The following is a 26,549-nucleotide window of genomic DNA, read 5'->3' on the forward strand; positions in this document are numbered from 1 at the left end:
GGCACACCGAAGGGAAAAATCTGCTTAATTACTAAACTAATTTGAATCCTGACCTGAATCCCCCTGCTCCTGCTTCTCCAGTCCTTCCCACACAGTCCTGCCAATGCCCCTCAATCCTGTCCCGCAGGCTTCCTCCTAGTCCAGTAACTTCTCCTCAGTTCTATCCAAAACTTCTTTAGAATGGCCAAGGATACTGAGATGAGAATTTGTCTGAGTAAAAAGCAGCTGATTTTGAGGTGACAGACAGGCAGGACGAGACCCATAGGACTATCCAATCTTTTCCATGGATTAAACCCACACCAGACCATATCCAAAAATCTTTCTCCTTCCCCTTGTGTCTGAAGTCTCTGCGATCATCACTGTTCCTCTTCCCCACACACAAGAGTTAGTCTGGCTTCTGCTTCTCCAAGGTGTAACGCTGGTCCAGGGCTCTGCATGGGGGAGAGGGCTAACAGGAATCACACTTGCCCTTGCAATCTCCACTTGTAACATCTGCATTGGGAAGATAACAGTAAAATCTGCTTCTGAGTTTGCTCTCCATTAACCCCCCTGCCCCACTGGAGGGGTCTCTTCTCAGCATTACAAACCCTCCTCAGTAACCAAGATTCTGGACCCAGTTCTAGTAATCACTCTAACTGCTCTCATTCATTTCTCGCCTCAGGCTGTAGGTTTACACCATGGAGCCCATCTCAGTGCTGTGCAGGACGGAAGGTGCTGAGAGTCATGCAGGGAGGGGTTGGCACTCGTCTGGGTCATGTGCCTCCTCCCTCCCCCCCCCCCACCCATGTGGACACGAGAATGAAAGGGTTGCAGAACGCCCTGCACAATGCCTGGCCCAGGGAAGCTGGCACAAAGGCAGTCTGAATGTCCTTGCTGGGACTCCTGGTTGTTTACCCCGTCTTGATAGACCACGGTCAGGTGACTTGAGCTGGGGGCCCTGCAGTGAGTCAATGCCACAGTTATAAATATGCTGCTGGCTTCTCCGTTCCTTGGCTCAAATCTATGGTGCTCCCCCAATCCCTGTTGTAACAAAGTCAAGTCACTAAGGCTATGTCTACACAGCAGTGTTGTTTTGAAATAACTGGCGTTATTCTGAAATAACAAAGAGCGCATCTACACAGCAAGCCTTTCTTTCAACATAATGTCAAGCTGGAGGACTTCTTACTCCAACTCCTGTAACCCTCACTTGTTAGTGGGAATTTGTTGCTGTTAAGAAATGCACTGAAACAAAATGGAGACTGAATCTAAAAGAACAATCCAAAATGGAGTTGTGGTGCATGATGGGACTTTAAAATGGAACCCAACAGACTGTGAGGACTTTTGCTGCCAAAAACACCCTTTGCACACGGCACATGTCCATGCACACCGCACCAGTCGTCTGCACCCAGCACCATGTGTTTGCACACAGCACCACGCCCTGCTTTGCACTCAAGACCATGGGAATTTCCTGCCTTAGATTCCATAAAACCTAGAAGCCTGAGAAGATCTAGTCGGCAGTTTCTCACTACACATGGAGAAGGAGGAGTTATGTCACAGAGGAGACCGTGGTGAAGGCCCAGTCTAACCTGCCTGGTTCTACTCCTGCCACTTTCAGGGTGCTTCAGCCCACACTGTGGTGAAAGCCCAGTATTGTGAACCCTAGCTACCTGATAGCCGACCCAACATCATCGGGACCGCCTAGATTCTCCGGCATCAGCTGTGGTGAAGGCCCTCCTGGTCCTTCTAGCCCAGTATCCTGTCTACCGACAGTGGCCAGCACCAGGTGCCCCAGAGCCCAGAGAGGGTGGACCGAAGACAATGATCAAGCAATTTGTCTCCTGCCATCTCTCTCCAGCCTCTGACAAACAGAGGCCAAGGACACCATTTTATCCCCTGGCTAATAGCCTTTTATGGACCTAACCTCCATGAAATTATCTATCTTCTTTCTAAACTCTATTATAGTCCTAGACTTCACAGCCTCCTCTGGCAAGGAGTTCCACAGGTTGACTACACGCTGTGTGAAGAAGAAATTTCTTTTATTCGTTTTAAACCTGCTACCCATTAATTTCATTTGGTGACCTCTAGTTCTTCTATTTAGGGAACTAATAAATAACTTTTCTTTATCGGCCCTCTCCACACCACTCATGATATTATAGACCTCTATAATATCCCCCCTCAGTCTCCATTTTTCTAAACTGAAAAGTCCCAGTCGCTTTAACCTTTCCTCATATGGGACCCGTTCCAAACCCCTAATCATTTTAGTTGCCCTTTTCTGAACCCTTTCCAAGGCCAAAATATCTTTTTTTAGGTGAGGAGACCACATCTGTACACAGTATTCCAGATGTGGGCGTACCATAGTTTTATACAGGGGCAGTAAGATATTCTGTGTCTTATTTTCTATCCCTTTCCTAATAATTCCTAGCATCCTATTTGCCTTTTTGACCGCTGCTGCACACTGCGTGGAAGTTTTCAGAGAACTGTCCACGATAACTCCAAGATCCCTTTCCTGATTTGTCGTAGCCAAATTAGCCCCCATCATACTGTACATATAGTTGGGGTTATTTTTCCCAATGTGCATTACTTTACACATATCCACATTAAATTTCATTTGCCATTTTGCTGCCCAATCACTGAGTTTGGTGAGATCATCTTGGAGTCCCTCACAGTCTGTTCTGTCTTGACTATCCTAAACAGTTTTGTATCATCTGCAAACTTTACTACCTCACTGCTTACCCCTTTCTCCAGATCATTTATGAATAAGTTGAAAAGGATTGGTCCCAGGACTGACCTTTGGGGGACACCACTAGTTACCCCTCTCCAATCTGAAAATTTACCATTTATTCCTACCCTTTGTTTCCTGTCTTTTAACCAGTTCTCAATCCGAGAAAGGACCTTTCCTCTTATCCCATGGCCATGTAATTTACACAAGAGCCTTTGGTGAGGGACCTTGTCAAAGGCTTTCTGAAAATCCAAGTATACTATATCTACTGGATCCCCCTTATCCGCATGCTTGTTAACCCCTTCAAAGAACTCTAATAGATTAGTAAGACAGGATTTCCCTTTACAGAAACCATGTTGACTTTTGTCCAACAAATTATGTTCTTCTACATGCTTCACAATTTTATTCTTTACTATTGTTTCGACTAATTTGCCCGGTACTGAAGTTAGACTTAACAGTCTGTAATTGCCAGGATCGCCTCTAGAACCCTTTTTAAATATTGGTGTCACGTTGGCTACCTTCCAGTCATTAGGTACGGAAGCCGATTTAAAGGATAGGTTACAAACCACAGATAATAGCTCAGCAATTTCCCATTTAAGTTCTTTTAGAACCCTTGGATGAATGCCATCCGGTCCCGGAGATTTGTTAACATTAAGTTTTTCTATTTGTTCCAAAACCTCCTCTAACGACACTTCAATCCGGGACAGTTCCTCAGATTCACCACCCACAAAGGACGGTGCAGATTCGGGAATCTCCCCAACGTCCTCAGCCGTGAAGACTGAAGCAAAGAAATCATTTAGTTTCTCTGCAATGGCTTTATCGTCCTTGATTGCTCCTTTTATAGCTTGATCATTTAGGGGACCCACAGGTTTTTTAGCAGGCTTCCTGCTTCTAATGTGCTTAAAAAACATTTTGTTATTTCTTTTTGAGTTTTTGGCTAGCTGTTCCTCAAAATCTTTTTTTGCTTTTCTTATTACATTTTTACACTTGATTTGACAGTGTTTATGTTCCTTTCTATTTATCTCACTAAGATTGGACTTCCACTTCTTAAAAGATACCTTTTTGTCCCTCTCTGCTTCTTTTACATGGTGGTTAAGCCACAGTGACACTGTTTTAGGTCTCTTGCTATGTTTTTTAATTTGGGGTATACATTTAAGTTGGGCCTCTATTATGGTGTCTTTAAAAAGTTTCCATGCAGCTTGCAGGGATTTGGCTCTAGTCATTGTGCCTTTTAATTTCTGTTTAACTAACCTCCTCATTTTTGTGTAATTCCCCTTTTTGAAATTAAATGCCAGGGTGCTGGACTGCTGAGGTGTTCTTCCCACCACAGGAATGTTGTGTTCTTATGTTATGTTCATTTACCATCTAGTCAGCAGGCCCCAGTCTAAATTGGTTTACTAGTGCGCCTTTGCTGGTAACACACTGCATGACAAGTAAGGGAAGTCGAAGAAAGAAACAAAAAACAGGACTATGCAGCACTTTGAAGACTAACAAGATGGTTTATTAGGTGATGAGCTTTCGTGGGCCAGACCCACTTCCTCAGATCAAATAGTGGAAGAAAATAGTCATGCCAATTTTCTTCCACTATTTGATCTGAGGAAGTGGGTCTGGCCCACGAAAGCTCATCACCTAATAAACCATCTTGTTAGTCTTTAAAGTGCTGCATAGTCCTGTTTTTTGTTTCAGCTAGACCAGACTACATGGGTACATTTCTATTACTGTTCTTCCTTCAACTTCCTGCTTTAGATGTAGACAGCATCTAAAGCAATTAAGCTACTTCAACTTAAGCTAAGCAATTGATATGGCTGAAGTTGTGTACAGCTGGTCCCCGAGTTGCGAATGGTCGACTTACGACTGTTTGCAGTTACGACCAAAACTGTCATAAATGGCGGACCCCAAGTTATGAACGCGATCCGCGCTTACGAACAGCGCGGTTACGTGTAACTCTATGGGGTCCGACTTACAAACAAACTGCGTTATGGCTAATTGCTTGGTCCATAACCGGGTTCGTAAGTCAGAGAGGCTGTATTTTAATTTGACTTTTGTCCTGCTATGTGGATGTACCCAATGTGATGAACCAGCAAATTCTGCCCTGTCCTGCTTTCCAAATCCTCTGTTATCTACTTTCCTGTCTTCTCCTAATCTCCCACTCAGGGGCAGATGACCGTTTTGCGGGGCCCCGGGCAGCATAATTCCGCGGGGCTCCCTCCTTTGCCATGGCGCATGCGCAGTGACGCCATGCGCATGCGCGGTGGCGCCACAGCGCATGCTGTGCTTTTTGAAGCGCGGGGCCTGGGGCGGCCGCCCCGCTCACCCTGCCCTATATCTGCCCCTGCTCCCACTCTGTCAATGTGTTCTGCAAATACAAGATGTACACATAGGCCACATTTGTCTTGTGTTGGGGCTGTCGCTCCCATCAGCCACCTCCACGTGCACTTCCCCTTCCTCCTGGCCAGGTGCAGGAAAAGAACCTGACCCAGGAAGAGTCCAGGATCTGTTTGGGAAGTGGCAGTTGCTTAGCTAGTCAAGAGCTGCAGAGAGCTGGATGCAGAGGGTAAACAGCAGGAACCATATGAAGACCCGAATGCGGAACAGTCTGTGACTGCTGGAAGTTATAGCTGGGTGAAAATCTGTCAGAGGGTTATGTGCAGGATGGATCCAATGACAGACAATCAGTGAACCGGGCCTGAAAACTGCCTGCTCCCATTTCCTTGGATAGAGATTGGACTGGAGAGGGCACCCCAGGCATTACTGAGGCTTTGCTTCCTATGGAATTTGCAGCCTTCACCTTTCCTGCCTGCCCTTGTCATATGCAAGCTGAACCTCTCTAGTCTGGCACCCTCAGGACCTGACCGGTGCTGACTCAGAGAATTTGCCACCCCACAGGAGGTCAATATTGCCTAGCAGCATTACCAACACTTCCACGGCTTACTCTTAGAAGACATTTAGGAGTAAATTAGAGCTAAATAGCAGCCCAGAACACTGAGAGCCACGAGGCTTACAGGATCTGACGACAAAAGGTTCTGGGGTTGGCAGATCCCCGTCTAGACTGCTGCGCTGTGCCGACAAACAGCTGATTGGCACAGCAAAATGGCCATTTTGATTTAATGAAGCGGCGATTATTTAAATCGCAGCATCATTTCCCTTTGTTGTCCTGCCTCATCTACATGGCTCCGTCAATGGAGCCATGTAGTCTAGACACACCCATGGAGTACAACTCTTCTGCTTCAGCATTTGTACCTGGCAATGTGAGGTAAATACGAAGAGCGATGCCCACATTTGGAAAAGTGGATTCCAGGGGTGCCTTCAGATGCTCTATGAGATTAGCTGGCAAGTAACAATCTTCATTTTTTTGCAAAAGAGCAAAACTGTTCAAACTCCTCTTCCAAAGCTGCTTCGGGATCAAATGGATGCCGCAACCAAAACTGCAGCTGCAGAAGTAATTTCACTGGGCAGCATATTGTTGAAGTTGTTTAGGAAGCCAAAATCCTTGTATAAATGAATGTAAGTTTCCATTTGACTGTAGGTGCAATTTCAAACTGTCAGGATCAATTATGAAGTTGAATGTTTCTACTCTACATTTCTGTGTTCCCTGCAGCTCTATATTTGGTGTATTGGAGTCACATACTTGCTGTTTATGCTTGGGGATTCAAGTGCATCCGTTTCATCAAACTGACCTCTCAGGTGCCATAAAAATCACCCAGTGACTTCAGGGGTAGGACAGTAGAAACAAGGTCTATCGCATACATACAGACAGCAGGGGATTAAAAAAATCTCCTGTGAGAGTAAAGGGAAGGTAAGCACGAAGTGGACTATGCAGCAGGGTATTAACTTCCTGTTGACAGGGTCAGTTCTCCAAGGACTATGAAAGAACTAATTCTGCACATGTTTTCACTTCCCACTCGTTGGCCAGGACCACAGTGAGATGAAGGCTGAGTTATCACCTACCTACAGCCAATTGCGTAACCAAACCCTATGTTTATCTTTTATAAGATGTCGTTACTGGAAGTGACTAGAGCTGCGCCTGTGTGGCTGGAGGGTTACAGTGAGTGACAATATTTACACAAAATGCCTTTTTGGAGAAAAATGTGGACTGGGCAACAGCAAAACTTTTGCAAAGTATTTTGTTTTTAAAAAACCAACCCTTAAATCATATTAAAAAAACTCAGAACATTTTGTTCTGCCATTTCAAATACAATATTTTGATTTTTTTCAATATTACTTTTCAACGGGTTTTTTTGTGCAGGTCCTTAACTTAATTAATTTCTCTCTCTCTCTCTCTCTCTCTTTCTGTGTATATATATATATAAATGTTTTTCCTGCCATGCAACAAAATGACATCATCAGTCTCTCTAGCCACAAAAGTGTCCAGAGAGTTGGGGGTTGGCGAGCATAGCGAGCATGGGTGCAGCCCCCTACTGTTTTTTGGAAAATAAAATGAAAAGTCACATGCTTCATTTAAATCATTGCTCTGGGGTGGGGGTAGGGATGGGGGGGTACAGTACGCAGGCTGTCCCTGGGAGAGAGGACAACCCCAGCCCTCTCTCACTGCAGCCTCTTGGGGCCAGGTGGGAAGCACCTGTAAATGGCTGCTGCAGCTCCAGTAGACACAGCCAAGAAGAAGAGATCATGTCCCCCAGCTGGGGCAGGTCCAGGTTTGTCTGCCCCCTGCGTTGCCCAGCCACAGTGAGGAATGCAGCAAATTGTGCACTTTCCTCTCACTCCCTGATGCAAGGGAAAAGCCAGCAACATTCCCATATGAATGGGGGGGAGGGGTTCAGCTCCCCACCTTCCCTAAGGTGTGCCTGGGAGGTTGGAAGGCTTGGAGATGGGGCAGTCTCTGACAGGGGTGGGTGTGCCTCCCACCAGCCCCTTTTACCTACCTGGTGATTCTGTCTCTTTTCTGTATGGTTTTGTGAGAAGCAATCCCAGTCCAGGCATGTCCCATTTTCCTGGCACAGCCAAACCCTGACCTTGCTTTAAGCTATGATAAAAGGAAGCTGCCTACCAAAGTTGGTAGTCCTAGCTCTTACCGTTTAGGACTTCTTGAACAGACAGACAGACACCAAAACAGATAGATTCACAAACAAACTCTCTGAACTACATAGTAGATGTTCAAATATATTTAAAAAGACTAAATATTGAAATGAAATGTTTTCTTTCAGATTGAACGAAATGTTTCAACCAGAGGTGAAAATAAGCCGGTGTGGTGCTCCAGCAAGAAACTGGCCGACTGGGGTGGTGCTCCCAGTTCAACTCCCTGGGATTTCTGCAGGCTGCCACCCTACAAGCAGACAGCCTGATAGGTTAGAGAAGGTGGGGTGCGGCGCAGGGGTTGCAGCTGCACTTGTCCCCTTCACTGAGGACTGAGTGCTTTTTTTTTCTTTTTGATAACTAGGGAGCGAGGCAAAGTTCACAGTCTACTCTCACTCCTGGCTGCCCAGGGGAGGGCAGAGGAGAAAGGACTCAGGCTGTGAACTTTGTCTCACTCCCTAGTCAGCAAAAAACAAAACAAAAAGCAAAACAAAAACAAAAAAACCCCAACCGCCAAAACCCACTAAGTGACTCAAGTAAGTGTGGCTGCAGCCTCCTCCTGCCTCCTGAAATGGAGGGGCTGGGGCAGTCCCAGATGCCCCCCTGCCCAGCCAGCCCCTCTAACCTGCCACCTTGCTCCCTCCTGCAGACACCCAGCCCTCTGACCTAAGCCTCCTCCTCATGTACCCTGATCTTGACTCCTGCATCCCCATCCCTAACTCCTGCACTCCCTTATACATTCCTCAACCCTCTGCCCTAAACCCCTCCACACACACCCTGCCCTGAGTTGCTCATACACCTGACTCCTGCACCCTCCCACCCCAAGCCTTGCCCCAAGCTCCTTCCTCATACTCCCCAACCTTGACTCCTGCATCCCCGTCCCCAGTCCTAACTTCTGCACCCCCTTATACACACCTCAACCCCCTGCCCCAAGCCCCCTCCGCATACCTCCTGCCCTCACTTCCGCCTTTCCACTTCCCTCCAGCCCCTCTCCCCCAGCATCTCTTGCCTGCCGCTGAACAGCTGAACCCAGGCAGGAGGGAGGTGCTGGGTGGGAAGGGGAGGAACTGATCCGCAGCGCTGCTGGTAGGGGCTGAGCACCCACTGTTTGCCCTCTGGGTGCTCCAGGGCTGGAGCCCCCATGGAGTCGACACCTGTGCCTGGGGCCCTGATGGGGGTGAGGAACAGGCTTAATGCCCGGACATGGGTGAGAGTTCCAGCAGCAGGGCCCAAATTCCCATCACCCCTCCCCCTTCTGGTGGAGAGGGCCAGACTGACAGCTGTGCACAAAGTGGGGAGGCCTGGGGAGCTCCAAAGACAAAAATCACAAGGGGGGGGGGGGGGATAAATCTTAAGACTTGCTGGACCAATCTGCTGCTGCTGCTGAGACCTGGCTTGCTCTTGTTCATCTCTTGTGTTTGGCCGTCCAGGGGGTGGGGCCAAGAAAGGTTACTCTGGCCGCCCTGGGCAGTGTTTGGAAGCTGCTTCCAACCCCCACCGAATGCTGGGCTGGCCCGGTAATGAACTACAGGCCCTCACCCCCCACGGCAGGGTGCTGCTGGAGTGAGGCAAACGGGTGTGGGTGTGACTGGTTCAGACACAGGACAGTGTCTCACATGAACATCAACAGGAAATACCCAGCCCCCCAGCATGTCAGGGTCTGGCCAGGGACAGTCTCTGTGCCAGGACTCAGAGCTGCTGGGCCTGGCTCCTCCTCGTGTACCTTTCCCCATTTCCCAGATGGTCCTGGCACCCTGCCCTTCTCTCGCCCCTCCCAGGGGCTGTTTGCAGAGAGCAGCATAAAGGGGCCGATCTGAAGAGAGCCCGGGTGCAGGAAGCCAGCAGACAAGGCTGCGTGTCTGCCTCACTCACCAACCTTGCGCTGCACCATGGGGAAAGACAAGCTGCTGGGTGGCCCGAGCATCTTCCTCCTGCTCCTCTTCCTCCTCCCCGGAGGCACCTCACCCACCACCGAACCGTAAGCTGCTCATGCAGAGGGGGCTGGTGCTGTCTTCTCTTTTATTTCCTTCATCCCACTCACAATTGTGCTAATGCTCCTCCGTCTTTAGCTACAGCCCCCTGCTATTCCAGCCCTGGGCTCCCCTCACAGCCCTGCCAGTGCCCCACAGCCCTACCCTGCATCCTCCTTCTATTCTAGCCCTGGGCTCCCCTCGCAGCCCTGCCAGTGCCCCACAGCCCTACCCTGCATCCTCCTTCTATTCTAGCCCTGGGCTCCCCTCACAGCCCTGCCAGTGCCCCACAGCCCTACCCTGCAGCCCCCTTCTATTCTAGCCATGGGCTCCCCTCACAGCCCTGCCAGTGCCCCTCCCTCAGTCCTGCCCTGCAGCCCCCTCCTATTCCAGCCCTGGGCTTCCCTCACAGCCCTGCCAGTGCCCCTCAGCCCTGCCCTGCAGCCCCCTGCTATTCCAGCCCTGGGCTCCCCACACAGCCTGGCCAATGCCCCTCAGTCCTGTGCTGCAGGCCCCTGCTATTCCAGCCCTGGGCTCCCCTCACAGCCCTGCCAGTGCCCCTCAGTCCTGCCCTGCAGCCCCCTGCTATTCCAGCCCTGGGCTCCCTTCACAGCCCTGCCAGTGCCCCTCCCTCAGTCCTGCCCTGCAGCCCCCGTGCTATTGCAGTTTCCTTGACTGTGAGGGCTCAGATAAGAGTTTCCCGTTTTTCCTCTTCTTTAAAGCCAGTTGCTTCCCTTGGCAGCCACAGACAGTGCTTGTTTCCAAAGGAGTCTGTGACCTAGATTCCTGTTTGTCAGCAGAGACCTTGGCAATGGCAGACTCCGCTGGAATGTCCACCTGAGGCACTGTAACTTGGCTGCCACTTTGACTCCATTGAGGGGCTGGAAGGGCATGTATAGCCAGCACAGCTTGTGACTCAGGGCATGCCTTTGGCAGTGTTGCCAGGCACAGAGTTCTTTGAATGGACCTTAAGATAGATCAGAGCATTTGCCCTCCAGTGGACACCCACTTCTCCTTGGTGCAGCACCCCTCCTCGCTGGTGTAGATGAGCAGGTGCAGTTTTCACTGCCCTGCTTCAGTGGGGAATGGATCTCGTCCCATAATTCAATGTCAGTTCTCTTAACCCAATGAACTCCATATTGTTATTATAAGTGCTGTACAAACACAGAACAACAGGATAATCCCTGAGTCCAAAGAACTCACACGGTAGGCTTGCCAGAATTGCAAGGAATTGCTGTCCTGCCAAAAATTCTAGCATTTAAAAAATTGCAAATTGGAACACAGTCCAGATTTGTCACAGAAGGGAAATATTATGCAGAAAATCTGCATTTTGATCAAAACATTGTCCTATCATATAAAATATTGCATATGCTAAAATATTTAATAGTTAATACCATCCATGTCACAATATAAAAGTCAAAATAATACATTTGATGTTATATAAATGAGAAAGTCAAACCAATTCATTTAAACATTTTTCCATTCAAAGTGTTGTCAACATTGTCACGTTCCTGCAAATGTCTCTATTGTGATAAACTGCATTTTCCAACATAAAATGGTTCCATCCAAATTCTTTTGCCCAGCTCTATGCTAATTTTAGCATGCCGTCACATCTGGTCACACTTGCCTGAGTTCTGCACCTTTAAATGGAGAAAAGCCCTCTTTGAGCTCCAGAAGCAGCTAATGGTCTGGGTTCCCTTGTACCCTGGTGTCCAGGAGAGGCCCTGCTGTTTTCTCCCCATCTGTCTTACAGAGACCTGCCTTTTGTCCAGTCTTGTTCTCTCAGTCTACATTAAAGTTCAGTCTGGCTGAAAAAGCATGGAAAGAACAAAATGTAAGGTACTGTTAGCCAGAAAGCTAGTGATCTCAAACTAAACTGGCTTTCAGGCCCATCCACAAACTCACATCTATAATTAGGAGTTATTAGGACTTCCCCAAAGATTAGCACAGTTAAGATAAACCAACAAGGATTTATTAAACAGTAAACAAGGTAATGTAACTATAAACAGGAATAAGATAGGCCCCACACAAGAAATAGAACAAAAGCAGGCTTGACTGCGACTTAAGGTAAGTACAAGGTAAAGTCCCAGGTAACCGGAGGAATGTCACGGGGACGGTATCATGTCTCGCAGCTTTGGGACCCTCACGGCAGTGTCTGGATTCCAGATTCCGGACTCAATCTTAGACATCTGGAACAGCAGGATCAGAACAGCTGTATCCTCCTTTGGCTGGATCTGTTTGGCCTAACAAACCCCTTTCTCCCTGCACTGTCATGGATGCAAGTGAGTCCTGACCAGAGAGGAGTGACAGATAGATGTTCACTCCTTGCATGCAAGTGTACCTCCCACAACCCTAAACTTACTATGCGTGGACCTGGCGTACCCATCTGAATGACTCCTGTACTCTGTCACTCAAATGGGCAGCCCCGAGCAGAGCCAGAGGCAACCCTTAAGTTACCTGCTGTTGCCGGGCAGAATATGATCACGTGTCTGCTGGGTTTCCTGCCAAAACACAGGAAAGGCGGGAAAAGGAGGGAGAAGAAGGATGGCCAAAATGGAGTTCCTGTTGTTGTTGGCACTCACAAGATGATGCTTGTGCCCAAAATGGCATTTCAGAGAATTTTAACCCTACAGTACAGTCACCACATCTGTTTGGCTCTGTGGCTATGTCTAGACTACAGGCTTCTTTTGGAAGGAGCTTTTCTGGAAGAGATCTTCCGAAAAAATTTCTTTTGAAAGAAAGCATCCACACTGCCATAGCGCATCGAAAAAGCGATTTGCTTTTTCGACAGATAGCGTCCACATTAATTGGCTGCTATCTTGCAAGTAAGCTGTGATTACTATGGATGAAGTGGCCACCAGGGCACCTGTGCTTTTTCCTGGAGGCCTCTTCTTTTGGAAAAAAAAAACCCTCTTCCCCATCCACAGCCGTTTTTCTGGAAAGATTTTGCAGTGTAGACATACTGCGAGAGGCATTCTATGCAAATTTTAATGAATGATTTGCATATTGGTGGATACTTTGCATATGGTCAACAACCCTGCCTCAAGTTCAATGAGCTCATCAAAATATGGCACCTTTGGAAGTCCAGTGCTGAAAGGTCTCTGGGGGGCAGGCTGCTAGGGCTATTGTAGCTGCTGGAAGCTACGGAAGGCAAGGTTGCTGAGAGTGGCTGCAGGTCTGTATGAGGGGAGCTGGAGGCATTTTGATTCTGCCCCAGCCACTTTCTGCAGCCTTTGCCATCAGCTATGGAGTACCAGTGAGCCTGCCACCAGAATGAAGAGCCACGACTGGCATGTGCTGGTCATTCTGTCATCCTCAGCCCAGGGGGAGAAGCGTGTGCAGTGCAGTATCTGGCTTTGGTACTGTGAGGTGGTTTCTGTTCTGATATGTGAGAATTCAGCCAAATTACAAGGATGGGCGATAGGGCTGTCAAATGGGTCGCAAGGCAGCGCTGAACATGGGCCTTGATTCCCCATGGCCTTGCTCCTCCTTTGCAACAGGGCAGATTTGATGTCAAAGGCCACAAGAGCAGAAACGCACATTTCGTGCCTTCTTTCACTCACTGCACCAGGTGCCAAGGAGAGGAGAATCAGCCCCCAGCCCTTATTGGCCGAGATTGAAAGTAGAGAGAACATCACGCTTGATCCTAAGCCCAGGGAGTGAATGGAGAGCCCTATAGACTCCTGTGGGCTTTCGCTCAGGCCTAGCAAAGGGTGAAGTGGAATTTCATCAGGACCAGGTGATGGCTGCTCCAACCTGACTTTGTCCATTTGAAATCTTAGCTAAGCAAAGGAGCAGCAGGCAGCTGGGCTGTCCAGGGAGCTTCACGCTGCCGCACGTCCATCTCCCAGCATGACGCTCGGCCAGCATCTCTGCTGAGTCGGCAGGCTGCAGCTAAGGCCGGGCAGCTGTCCTGGAGCCCACATGACTTCACTGTGGTCATTGCTGGCGACGGGCAAGCCAGCCTGGGCAAAGTCCTGATTAACATTTAGAAGTACCTGGCATGTTTTATCCAGAGATCTCCATGCACATTAAATGGAGGCGTAAGCAGCATTTTCAGGATCCCCGTATCAGAAATTGGGAAACTGAGGGACAGAGCACCTCTGCCATATGCTCAACAGCACACAGCATGTCACTGGAGATGCAGGAACAGCAATGAGTTCCCTGGCTAAAGCCGCTTGCACTGGGCCATGCGCCCCTTCAGCAGGACGGCCATTCCCTACATTCAGAGGCCAGGCCCCACACAGCGTTTGCATCCCTCCCTCAGGGTATGTCTACACTACCCTCCTAGTTCGAACTAGGAGGGTAATGTATGCATACCGCACTTGCTAATGAAGCCCGGGATTTGAATTTCCCGGGCTTCATTAGCATAAGCGGGGAGCCGCCATTTTTAAATCCCCGCTGCTTCGAACCCCGTGTAGCGCGGCTACACGGGGCTCGAACTAGGTAGTTCGGACTAGGGTGCCTATTCCGAACTACCGGTACACCTCGTTTCACGAGGAGTACCGGTAGTTCGGAATAGGACCCTAGTCCGAACTACCTAGTTCGAGCCCCGTGTAGCCGCGCTACACGGGGTTCGAAGCAGCGGGGATTTAAAAATGGCGGCTCCCCGCTTATGCTAATGAAGCCCGGGAAATTCAAATCCCGGGCTTCATTAGCAAGTGCGGTATGCATACATTACCCCGCTAGTTCGAACTAGCGGGGTAGTGTAGACATACCCCCACTGAGGGCAGCAGGTGACACGCCCAGATGGACAGACGGTGGAAGAGGAGGTGAGAGGCATTCTATTTTTTTTTCCACTTCCCCTTTGCCCTCCCCTCCCCTTCATGGAGTGTGTGCTGTGATTGGCAGGTGGAAACAGTTGGCTTCTAATTAAAGTTTGAATTCTAGAAGTCTCTGCTGATTGGCTGAACCTTGGTAGGGGGAGGGACTTTCAGGCAATCCAGGGCTTTATAAGGCAGTGGGCAAGCGACCAAAGAGCTTGCGAACAGGTGAGTGCTAACAGGGGCTTTAGAGAGGGAGTTGAGAAGGGCGTGAGGTTCTCTTGCTTTTCTTTTTAAATCCCTTCTCCAGGACAGCAGCGATGGATGGTGACAGGTCTCCTGTTGTTACCTGCGCAGCGTGTGCCATGTTTGTCTTCCTCCTGGAAGAAAGAACGGATTTCATCTGCACTAAGTGCAAGCTGGTCACCATTTTGGAAGAAAAATTTAGAGGACTGGAGGCCCAAGTGTCGACCCTATGCTTGATCAGAGAGGATGAAGGCTTCCTCAATAGAAGGCATCATTTAATCCTTCAAGCATGGTAGGCGGAAGAGCCAGAGAGGGCAGTATGGGACCAGGAAGAGAACTGGCAGCATGTAACTTCTAGAAGGGGAAAAAGGCCAGCATGGGAATCCTCCAATGCTATAGAGGTAAGCAATCGCTTTCAGGCTCTCTCCACTGGCTCTGCAGTGCTGAGTGCCTTGGAAGGGACCTCACAAGGAAGAAACCGGAAGGGAACACCATCTACTGGAAGGCATGGGATGCGTAGTCCTAGGGATGGGCGTTCCACGGCCACCACCCCCAAAAGAAAACAACGGGTGGTGGTGGTCAGGGACTCCCTCCTAAGGGGCACTGAGACATCCCTCTGCCATCCGGGCCTGGAATCTCGAGAGGTGTGCTGCTTACTGGGAGCTTGCATTCAGGATGTCACTGAGAGGCTTACCAAACTGATCAAACCTTCGGATCGCTACCCCTTCCTGCTTCTCCACGTGGGAACTAACGATACGGCCAAGAATGACCTTGAGCTGATTATGTAGTGCTGGGAAGAAGGATCCAAGAATTCGGAGCGCAAGTGGTGTTCTCGTCATCCTCCCTGTTGAAGGGAAAGGACTGGGTAGGGATCGTCGAATTGAGGACGTAAATGCGGGGTTGCGCAGGTGGTGTCGCAGAGAGGGCTTTGGTTTCTTCGACCATGGGACACTGTTCCAGGCACAAGGATTGTTTGGAAGAGATGGGATCCACCTAACCAAGAGAGGAAGGAGCATCTTCGCGGGAAGGCTTGCAAACCTAGGGTATGTCTACACTACCCCGCTAGTTCGAACTAGCGGGGTAATGTATGCATACCGCACTTGCTAATGAAGCCCGGGATTTGAATTTCCCGGGCTTCATTAGCATAAGCGGGGAGCCGCCATTTTTAAATCCCCGCTGCTTCGAACCCCGTGTAGCGCGGCTACACGGGGCTCGAACTAGGTAGTTCGGACTAGGGTCCTATTCCGAACTACCGGTACTCCTCGTGAAACGAGGTGTACCGGTAGTTCGGAATAGGCACCCTAGTCCGAACTACCTAGTTCGAGCCCCGTGTAGCCGCGCTACACGGGGTTCGAAGCAGCGGGGATTTAAAAATGGCGGCTCCCCGCTTATGCTAATGAAGCCCGGGAAATTCAAATCCCGGGCTTCATTAGCAAGTGCGGTATGCATACATTACCCCGCTAGTTCGAACTAGCGGGGTAGTGTAGACATACCCCTAGTGAGGAGGGCTTTAAACTAGGTTCATAGGGGAACGGTGACCAAAACCCTGAGGGGAGGGGAAAGTCGGATACCGGGAAGAAATGCAGAGAGGAATGAGCAAGAAAGGAGGATCCTTGATTCAAATGGAGAAGATAGGGCAATTAACTGGTTACCTGAGGTGTTTGTACACTAATGTGAGAAGCCTGGGCAACAAACAAGAAGAACTGGATGCCCTGGCCCAGTCCGAGAAATATGATTTAATTGGGATAACAGAGACTTGGTGGGGTGACTTGCATGACTGGAGCATTGTCATAGAAGGGTATAGACTGTTCAGAAAGAACAGGCAGGGGAGAAAAGGAGGAGGAGTTGCACTATATGTAAAAGAGCACTATGATTGCTCTGAAATCCAGTATAAAGAGGGAGAAAAGCCTGTTGAGAGTCTATAGGTTAAGTTTAAAGGATCGAACAACAGCAGTGATGTTGTGGTTGGTGTCTGCTACAGGCAACCAAATCAGGTGGATGACTTAGATGAGGCTTTTTTGGACAACTGAGAGAAGCTTCCAGATCGAAGGCCCTGGTTCTCGTGGGGGACTTTAATCACCCTGGCATCTGTAGGGAAACCAATACGTCAGTATACAGGCAATCCAGGAAGTTTTTGGAGAATGTTGGGGATAACTTCTTGACACAAGTGCTGAAGGATCCGACCAAGGGCTGTGCGCAGCTTGACCCTCTGCTTACAAACAGGGAGGAACTAACAGGGGAAGTAGAGGTGGGTGACAACCTGGGATGCAGTGATCATGAGATGGTAGATTTCAGAATCCTGACTAAAGGAAGAAAAGAGAGTAGTAAAATACACACCTTGGATTTCAAAAAAGCAGATGTGAAGGATAACAAGAAAAGTTTCTACAGGCATGTAAACAAGAAGAAGGTGATCAGAGAGGGTGTGCGGCCCCTACTAGATGAAGGAGGTAACCTAGTGACAGATGATGTGGGGAAAGCTGAAGTACTCAATACTTTCTTTGCCTCTGTATTCATGGACAAGGTGGGCTCCCAGACTAATGCGCTAAGTGACGCAAGATGGGATGAAGATGGACAGCCCTTGGTGGGTAAAGAACAGGTTAGGAACTATTTAGAAAAGCTAAATGTACACAAATCCATGGGTCCGGACTTAATGTATCCGAGGGTACTGAGGGATTTGGCAAATGTCATTGAGGAGCCTTTGGCCATTATCTTTGAAAAGTCATGGAGATCAGGAGAAATCCCGGATGACTGGAAAAAGGCAAATGTAGTGCCCATCTTCAAAAAAGGGAAGAAGGATGATCCAGGGAACTATAGGCCCGTCAGTCTTACCTCAGTTCCTGGAAAAATCATGAAAGGGATCCTTAAGGAATCCATTTTGAGGCACTTGGAAGAAATGAAAATGATTAAGAAGTCAGCATGGATTCACAAAGGGCAAGTCGTGCCTGACCAATCTGTTTAGCTTCTATGATGAGGTAACTGGCTCTGTGGACATGGGAAAGTCAGTGGATGTGATATACCTTGACTTTAGCAATGCTTTATATACAGTCTCCCACAATATTCTTGCCAGCAAGTTAAGGGAATGTGGATAGGATAAATGGACAGTAAGATGGATAGAAAGATGGCTAGAAGGCCAGACCCAGCAGGTAGTGATCAACGGCTTGATGTCAGGATGACGGTCGGTTTCTAGCAGAGTGCCCCAAGGTTCGGTTCTAGGACCGGTTTTGTTCAATATCTTTATTAATGACCTGGATGAGGGGATGGATTGCACCCTCAGCAAGTTTGCCGATGACACTAAGATGGGGGGAGAGGTAGATATGCTTGAGGGCAGAGATAGGATCCAGAGTGACTTAGACAAATTGGAGGATTGGGCCACAAGAAATCTGATGAGGTTCAACAAGGACAAGTGTAGAGTCCTGCACTTGGGACGGAAGAATCCCAAACATAGTTACAAGCTGGGACCAACCAGTTAAGTAGTAGTTCTGCAGAAAAGGACCTGGGGGTTACAGTGGATGAGAAGCTGGATATGGGTCAACAGTGTGTCCTGTAGCCAAGAAGGCTAATGGCATATTAGATTGCATTAAGAGGAGCATTGCCAGCAGATCCAGAGATGTCATTATTCCCCTTTATTCGGCTTTGGTGAGGCCACATCTGGAGTATTGTGTCCAGTTCTGGGCCCCTCACTACAAAAGGATGTGAAAACATTGGAGAGGGTCCAGCAGAGGGCAACCAAAATGAATAGGGGGGTGGAGCATATGACTTATAAGGAGAGGCTGAGGGAGTTGGGTCTGTTTAGTCTGCAGAAGCAAAGTGTGAGGGGGGATTTGATAGCAGCCTTCAACTTCCTGAAGGGAGGTTCCAGAGAGGATGGAGAAAGGCTGTTCTCAGTAGTGACAGATGGCAGAACACGCAGCAATGGTCTCAAGTTGTGGTGGGAGTGGTCCAGGTTGGATATTAGGAAAAACTATTTCAATAGGAGGATAGTGAAGCACTGGAATGGGTTACCTAGGGAAGTAGTGGAGTCTCCATTCCTAGAGGTGTTTAAGTCTCTGCTTGACAAAGCCCTGGCTGGGTTGATTTAGTTGGGATTGGTCCTGCCTAGAGCAGGGGGCTGGACTTGATGACCTCCTGAGGTCTCTTCCAGCTCTATGGTTCTTTGATTCTATGATTCAGAGGAGCTCCCTCCTGGATGCTCGGATAAGATTTGGGAACCTCAGTACGGGGGTATGGGATACACAAAAATCAGGTAATGCCTGGAGCTTCCCAAGCCACCCCACGCTTGCCGGGAGGTTGAGCAAACAGCCCTTGGGCAGCAGCACTCAAAGGTGACACAGAACAAGTTCCTTCACTCCAAGGGGTGTGCTTGGTGCCCAGCTGGCTAAGCAGAGAGGCATGTTGCATTTTACAAACCCCATATGCAAGTCCCCATCCTGTGTGCATGAATTGCAGTTTGGATGGGTGGTCAGGATTCGGCTGTCCCATTAGTCCATGCCCTTCCCTCCACGCCTTCTCTGTCCCCCAGCCCTGCCTCTCTGACCCTGCCCTTCCCTTCCCAGGCAGTACATGGTCCTCATGCCCTTTCTAATCCACACCAAAGTCCCCGAAAAAGTCTGTATCCAGCTGATCCACCTGAACGAGTCTGTGACGCTGAGCGCCACGCTGGAGCATGCAGGGGAGAACCGGAGTCTGATCGCAGACGTGGTTACCGGGAAGGACGTCTTCAAGTGCGTCCCATTCACCGTGAGTATCTGATCCCCATGGGGCTTGTGACCTGAGCCTGTAAGACAGTGACAGCCCGGGACAAACCCCTGCAAGGCCAGGCACCGTCAGAAACCACAGCAGGCAGCAAGCTCCGGTCAGAGACATTCTAAGGAAACCTCCGTTCCTGCCGGCTGTGTGGTGGGTGACTCGTTTGGAGTGGGCTTCTTCAGTCAGTATGGAGCTCCGTGCCCAGCCCCAGCTGGGAGATGCTGTGCTACTGGCTGCGGAGTGGCTGGCTCTGTTGGGTACCTTTCTCTGTGAGTCAGTGCTGAGCTTATGACTTCAGCCTGGTCTCCCATTTCTCAGGGGGCTCCGCAAGCCTCCAAGTGAGATGGGAAGGAGGAGGTTAGAGATGTTCCTCCTCAGTTGACATCCATAAGCTGATCTTGTGCCTCTCCCTGGTGGCAGTTCAGGGTTGCTCTCTGCAGCACTCAAGGCTGGCTCCGGGGGTAGGCAGGAGAATAAAATAGATCTAGCACCAAAGGAATTAATTTGCTGTAGCTAACCATTTTTAACATCACAGAGATCCAGAACTGGGGGACATAGTCATAGCTCATAAATCTGCTTGAGGAAGGGGCAAAGTGAGGGATGAGAAATGACCCCCAAAGGCAGCACAAGGGGTGATGGAAAAGCTGAGACTAAGACACTGGGCAAGGTTCTTAAGATATGAGCTAGTGAGCTGGAGGAGTCAAGACATCCTGGGGGAAGGGGGGAGAAGGGGAAGGAGGGTGGCAGGGCAGAGACTCCTCTGGAAGTGGGGGAGTACCACTGCAAATGTCCCAGCAGCATAGAGGAGACATTAGTGGGGCTGGAAAAGAATCCTGCAAAGCCAGGGTGCGGTCAGACTGGCTGGTACCAGCTTTCTTTCTCCAGACCTCACGATCCCTGATTCAGTAGGTAGGTGGTGACCTTGTAGATTGAGTTTTGTGTAAATCTCCGGCCTCCAGCGGCTCAGTGAAGAGGGGGGAGCCACTAAGGCAGTGAGGGTATGTCTACACTACAGCACTAATTTGAACTAACTTAATTTGAATTAGTTAATTCGAACTAAGCTAATTCGAACTAGTGCATCTAGACCTAAAAACTAGTTCGAATTAGCATTTTGCTAATTCGAACTAGCATGTCCACATTGAGTGGACCCTGAACCAAGGTAGGGCATCAGATTAGGACTTAGAGCATGGAGCTGCTGTCTCAGGCTAGCCGAGGTCTGTGCTTAAAGGGACCCGACCCCCACCCCGGATGGACAGTTCTCAGGGTTCCCCGCTTGCTGGTCTAACTCGATGAGGGACAGCAAAGATGTCCTGGCTTGGAGTGCCCTGAGTGCCCACACTCGGCACATCACAGCACTCGACCATCAGCCCGGCTGCACTTGCCGCAGGCTGCCATCCGGGGGGGGGCGACAATGGGGGGGCTGCAGGAGAGCTTCCACCCTGAGGAGCCTGCAGAGCCACCCCAGTCCTCCCCATCGGGGGCTCGTTCCTCCCTCAGCTCCTTCCAATTACCCCTCTCTAGCCCCCCTTCTTGATGTACAAAATAAAGAACACGTATGTTCAAAAATAGAAACTCTCTTTATTGAACAAAACTCAAGGAGACTGGGAAAAGGAGGTGGGAGAGGGGAAGAGAGAGGGTGGGAGAGGGGAGGAGGAAACCTGGGAGGAAGGAGCTAGAAGGGGGAAGCCAGGGGAAGAAGGAGGAGAGGAAGTATCAAACTATGGTATGCCATATCTTCAGTACTGTGTACAGATGTGGTCTCCTCACCCCAGAAAAGATATTTGGCCTTGGAGAAGGTTCAGAAAAGGGCAACTAAAATGATCAGGGGTTTGGAACAGGTCCCATATGAAGAGAGGCTAAAGAGACTGGGGCTTTTCAACTTAGAAAAGAGAAGACTGTGGGGGGATATGATAGAGGTCTATAAAAGCACGAGTGGTGTGGAGAGGGTGCATAAAGAAAAGTTCTTCATTAGTTCCCATAATAGAAGGACTAGAGGACACCAAATGAAATTAATGGGTAGCAGGCTTCAAACTGATAACACAAAGTTCTTCTTCACAAAGCAAATAGTCAACCTGTGGAACTCCTTGCTGCAGGTGGTTGTGAAAGCTAGAACTAGAACAGAGTTTAAAGAGAAGTTAGATACATTCATGGAGGTTGGGTCCATGGAGTGGTATTATCCAGGGGCTAGAAATGGTGTCCCTGGCCTCTGTTTGTGGAAGGTTGGAGATGGATGGCACGAGACAAATGGCTTGGTCATTGTCTTCGGTCCATCCCCTCCAGGGTACCTACTGTTGGCCGCTGTCGGGAGACAGGCTACTGGGCTAGATGGACCTTTGGTCTGACCCAGTATGGCCATTCTTATCTTCTTATGTTCTAAGCTCAGGGCTCAGGGTCGGGGTCTTACTGGACCACCTTGATTTTCATGCCAACCTGCTCCTGGGTGGCCAGGCTGGCAGCTATCCTGCCCTAGACGGCCACTTTCCTGTGCCTAGTGCTGAGGTCGTGGACGTTGGAGGCTTTCCTCCAAACTTGGATGAGGTCCACGATTTCCGCACTAGACCATGTGGGAGCCCGCCTCTTGCAGCCCCAGGCAGGCTCCTGGGAGCCGACAGCCTGGTCCCGGGAAGAGGCGGAGGGCTGGGTGGCAGCGGGTGGGTGGCTTGTGCCATGCCAGGTGCAGGGTCTGCTGGCTGGGTGCCTGACTGTGCCCGTTTAAGGGCTCCAGGGCCGGGAGGGGGGCAGACGAGTTTCCCTGGTGGTGCCCAGAGTGGCCACCAGGGCAAGCTGGGGAGGGCTAGCCTCCCACTAGTTCGAATTAAGTGGCTACACAGCCCTTAATTTGAACTAGGCGTTAGTCCTCGTAGAATGAGGTTTACCTAGTTCGAATTAAGTTTGAACTAGCGGTTTGCCTGTGTAGCGCCTCTGAAAGTTAATTCGAACTAATGGCAGTTAGTTCTAATTAACTTTGTAGTGTAGATATACCCTGATTCTGTTGCTGTTCTCCAGGTTCCAAAGTCCAGTAGCTCAGCAGCAGCGTTTCTCACGGTGCTGGTGAAGGGGCCAACTCTGGAGTTCAGGAGCCGGAAATCGGTGCTGGTCAAGAACTCAGAGAGCCTGGTCTTTGTCCAGACAGACAAGCCCATCTACAAACCGGGACAAACAGGTACAGGGAATCAGGTGGAGAATTATATACAGAGCATAGGTGTGCACAGCACATTTCATTAGGGTGTGCACCCACATAATTTTTTTAAATGTACTTTTATCCCCATTAGCCACACCCCTGATCCCTGTTAACCATGCCCCTGACCCCCATTGGCCACACCCCTGGAGGCAACACTGGGGGCAAGATGGGCACACAACCAGAAGTAAAAGGTATCATGTGACCCCCATCTAAGGACTTTTCCCACCATCCTCCTACCAACAGGGATTAATTTGGCCCTCACCAAACCCCTCTCATGCAACTATCCTGCAGTTGCATTAACCCAATATGTGTGACATTAACTCAGGGGCGGAGAAGCTGGGGGAAGTGTTCCCTCAGAGTTTCCTCCCATGAGCAGAATGAATTTTGTGTTGTGCACCAGTACTGAGTTCATGTGGCTTGTTTGGATGTGCCATTGTGGCACCCAAGTTATTAATAAATATCTCATAAACCTCTACCTTTTCCCTCTGCTGCCATGTCTCTTCCTCTTGATCCATCAGCTCCCCTGGTGCCTGCTGCCCTCCAACCCCTCACCCGCCTCTGCTGTCCTGACTCCTACCCTTCTCACTGCCCTCAGCCCTCCTGAGACCTGCCCCCCACCACCAGCCCTTCTCTGCCCGCTGTGCCCTGATCTTCCAGTAGCCCCACTCTGATCATGTGAGCTACCCCTCCTCATCCCCTCTCCTAACACCTCCCTCTACACACCTGCCCTGCCTCTCTCCTCTGGTGCTGGTCCCTCCCCTGCGGGTGTCTGCCCTTCTGCTTCACACCCAGAATCCCCTGGCACCTGCACCTTCCCTTAATGCTGCATCCTCCTGGTGCCTCCCCCTTCCCTTACTGCCCCTGCTCTCCTTTTCCCTGGTGCCCACCCCCTCACCACCCTCTGCCCTCATTCCCCTCATGCCCGTGCCCTCACACATGCTCCATCCCTGCCTTCCTCATGCCTACCCTTTCTTTCAAGCCTTCTCCCAGCACCTCTCCCTTCCCCCTCTAGCCCCCAGTGCCCTTCCCCTCTCCTCTCCTCTCCCAGCATCACCCTGTCCCCCCTCCCACTGACACCTCCCCTCTTGCTCTTTTCCTCATTGTCTCCACTTGGCCCCCTGGCATTTGTCTCTCCTCTACCCTGTCCCTTGGTGCCTTCCCCTTTCTTCTCCTGACCTACCCCCTCCCCTCAGCACGAGCCTCTTCCTCTCCCACCCCTTCCTCTTATTTTCCCCCCTTCTCCTCCCATGCCCTCTGTTACCTTACCTTCGGCCTCTGCCTTCCTATTTGCAGGGCTGGAGTCAGAGCCGGCCCAAGCTACAGGCCGGCTGGGCCTTAGCCCGGGGCACCTCAAGGGCACCATGCTGTGCTGCCGGGCTGGGCGGGGACACTCCCGGAAGGGGCGCCACACCGTACTGTGTGCTAGGTGGGAGTGCTCCCAGGTGCCTCAAGGGCACCACGCCGTGCTGCTGGGCCGAGTGGGGGCCAGGGTGCAAAAATGGCTCTGGCTAGCCGGCCTGAGACATTAGGGTGTGCCTGGGCACACCTGGCACACCCCATATGCATGCCTATGGTACACAGCAGGAAATCCTCCCTGCTCCTCAGACCCCACAACTCGTCACCAAGTTAGTACAACAGGCTGGAAACCTGCCTTCCCTCCACCACTTCCCCCTGCTAGTCGCGAGCCTGGGGAGTGTGGTGCATGCATCCTACCTTGCCATGTGCCCACTGGTCACTCCGTCTGGGCCAGGCATGCACGCAGCCCCTGCCTCAATGACTCATGGTGCCTGATAGAGCAGCTGCAATTTTCATAGTGAGAATCTCTTGCTCTCTCCATCGTGTCTCCACAGTTCTTTTTCGGATCGTCTCTCTGGATGAAGACTTCCGTCCCCTCAATGAGAAGGTAGGTCTGATCACCCTCGTCAGCGTCCATGGCTGAGCTGGTGAGCACTGATGATGTCCCCTTTAAGGCCCTTGTGATGCCCGAGGATCTTATTGCTTTTAATGTCCATCTAGAACAACTCTGTAAAGCAAATGATCCCTTCTGACTCACCACATTGTCTTCATAAGGGTCAGATTCTACCATGATTTGCACCCCATTCAGCTTCATTGCCAGAGTGTACCTGGGACAGTATATATCCCTTTGAATTATTATATTATGATACTAGCAGATTTATCTAGCATTGCTTGGGTCCTTAACTCAATTAAGGGGTTTTTTTAATTAAAAGAAAAGTGTTTATGCTTTATTGAAATGCTTATATTTTTCAAAAATACAGTGACATTTTTATTACTTTAATTTTTATTTCAGATTTCTTGAAAAGGAAACTGTTAAAACTTGTCCATTTAATTTTTTTTTAGACATTTTTAAGAAATGGGAATTCCATCAAGTGTACTTTTTCTTCAGCTCTATAAGCTCTTATCATTAACTATGTTTTAACAAAAAAAGGGCAATAGTCAATGTGGTTTCCAATAACATTGTCTTCTCATTTTCCAACCTTACGCATTGATTTAGCTGTTCCAGAACAGAGCACTGCTCCAAATTTCTCCATTCTATTTCTTTTCTGTAAGGTTTATTGAGAAGCAATCCTATTCTAAGTTCATCCTATTTTCCCAGCTCATCTTGGTTCAGTCTCTTTCAACTTTTGTTCAGTTATGTAAATTTTGAGGTCTGTACTTGATTTGGTGATTCTGTCTCTTTTCTGTTTCGTTTTATGAGAAGCAATCCCATTCTAGGCACATTCCATTTTCCTGGAACACCAGGGGTACGTCTACACTACCCCCCTAGTTCGAACTAGGGGGGGGTAATGTAGTCATACGGAGTTGCAAATGAAGCCCGGGATTTGAATTTCCCGGGCTTCATTTGCATAAAGCCGGCTGGCACCATTTTTAAATGCCGGCTAGTTCGGACCCCGTGCCGTGTGGCTACACGCTGCACAGACTAGCTAGTTTGGATTAGGTGAAACACTGGAATGAGTTACCTAGGGAGGTGGTGGAATCTCCAACTCTACAGGTTTTTAAGTCTCGGCTTGACAAAGCCCTGGCTGGGTTGATTTAGTTGGGATTGGCCCTGCTTTGGGCAGGGGGCTGGACTTGATGACCTCCTGAGGTGTCTTCCAGCTCTATGATTCTGTGATTCTATGATATGAGGAAAAACTTCCTGCTTGTCAAGATGGTTAAACACTGGAGTAAATTGCCTAGGGAGGTTGTGGAATCTCCATCAGTGGAGATATTTAGGAGCAGGTTAGACAGACATCTGTCAGGGATGGTCTAGATGGTGCTTGGTCCTGCTGGGAGGGCAGAGGACTGAACTTGATGATCAGTCGAGGTCCCTTCCAGTTCTAGTGTTCTATGATTCTATAATTCTATTTTATAGATAGATAGATAGATAGATAGATAGATAGATAGATAGATAGATAGATAGATAGATTACAAAACTAGATAGTGTGTAAATGCACCACTGTCCTCTACTGGTTGGAATCTGAAACGCACAGTTATGTGTAAAGTGAGGCTTTTGTTTTGTTACAGACATCTCAGTGGTCACAGAAACTGTGAATTTAAATAAAATCCATGAAAGGTTAGACATGGGTGTAAAAATCCATTGGACTAGCCCCCAAAACCAAGTTGTGCTGCGACCTGGCACGTGACCTGATTCCCCAGTCTCATGCACCCTGCAGCATCGTTGACACCAGAGCAAAGTTGGCATAAACGTTGCCCACTGAGAATGGTCGCTGGGTGCCCCACTTTGCACTGGGGTGAGTGACAGCACCGGGGTGGGCAGCAGTGACTCAGGCCCTGAGGAGACCACTTCTGTCTTAACGGTGAGGCATTTGACTGGGCCTCGAGACCTGGCTCTGCCACACCTTCCTGCACGTTGTACACTGTGATGTCGCTGACACTTCCCCACCCCACAA

The 26,549-nt window shown here is 49.6% G+C and overlaps 1 protein-coding gene across 2 annotated transcripts in view; it reads left to right on the top strand.

Annotated features, from left to right (window-relative positions):
* The first annotated feature begins 9,545 nt into the window (after positions 1 to 9,545).
* LOC102453736 (alpha-2-macroglobulin-like) overlaps positions 9,546 to 26,549 on the top strand; it is a 68,289-nt gene continuing 51,285 nt past the window's right edge. Inside the window, exons 1-4 of one of the 2 annotated variants that reach the window (XM_089771776.1) lie at positions 9,546 to 9,710; positions 19,265 to 19,448; positions 22,464 to 22,620; positions 24,489 to 24,541. In XM_089771776.1, coding sequence (XP_089627902.1) covers positions 9,622 to 9,710; positions 19,265 to 19,448; positions 22,464 to 22,620; positions 24,489 to 24,541 — 483 coding nt within the window. In that variant the 5' untranslated portion in view covers positions 9,546 to 9,621. The remainder of the gene's footprint in view (positions 9,711 to 19,264; positions 19,449 to 22,463; positions 22,621 to 24,488; positions 24,542 to 26,549) is intronic. The other variant, XM_075902371.2, reaches the window with a different exon arrangement.

This window comes from Pelodiscus sinensis, chromosome 1 (assembly GCF_052426305.1).
Source record: "Pelodiscus sinensis isolate ZL-2025 chromosome 1, ASM5242630v1, whole genome shotgun sequence".
NCBI lineage: Eukaryota > Metazoa > Chordata > Testudines > Trionychidae > Pelodiscus > Pelodiscus sinensis.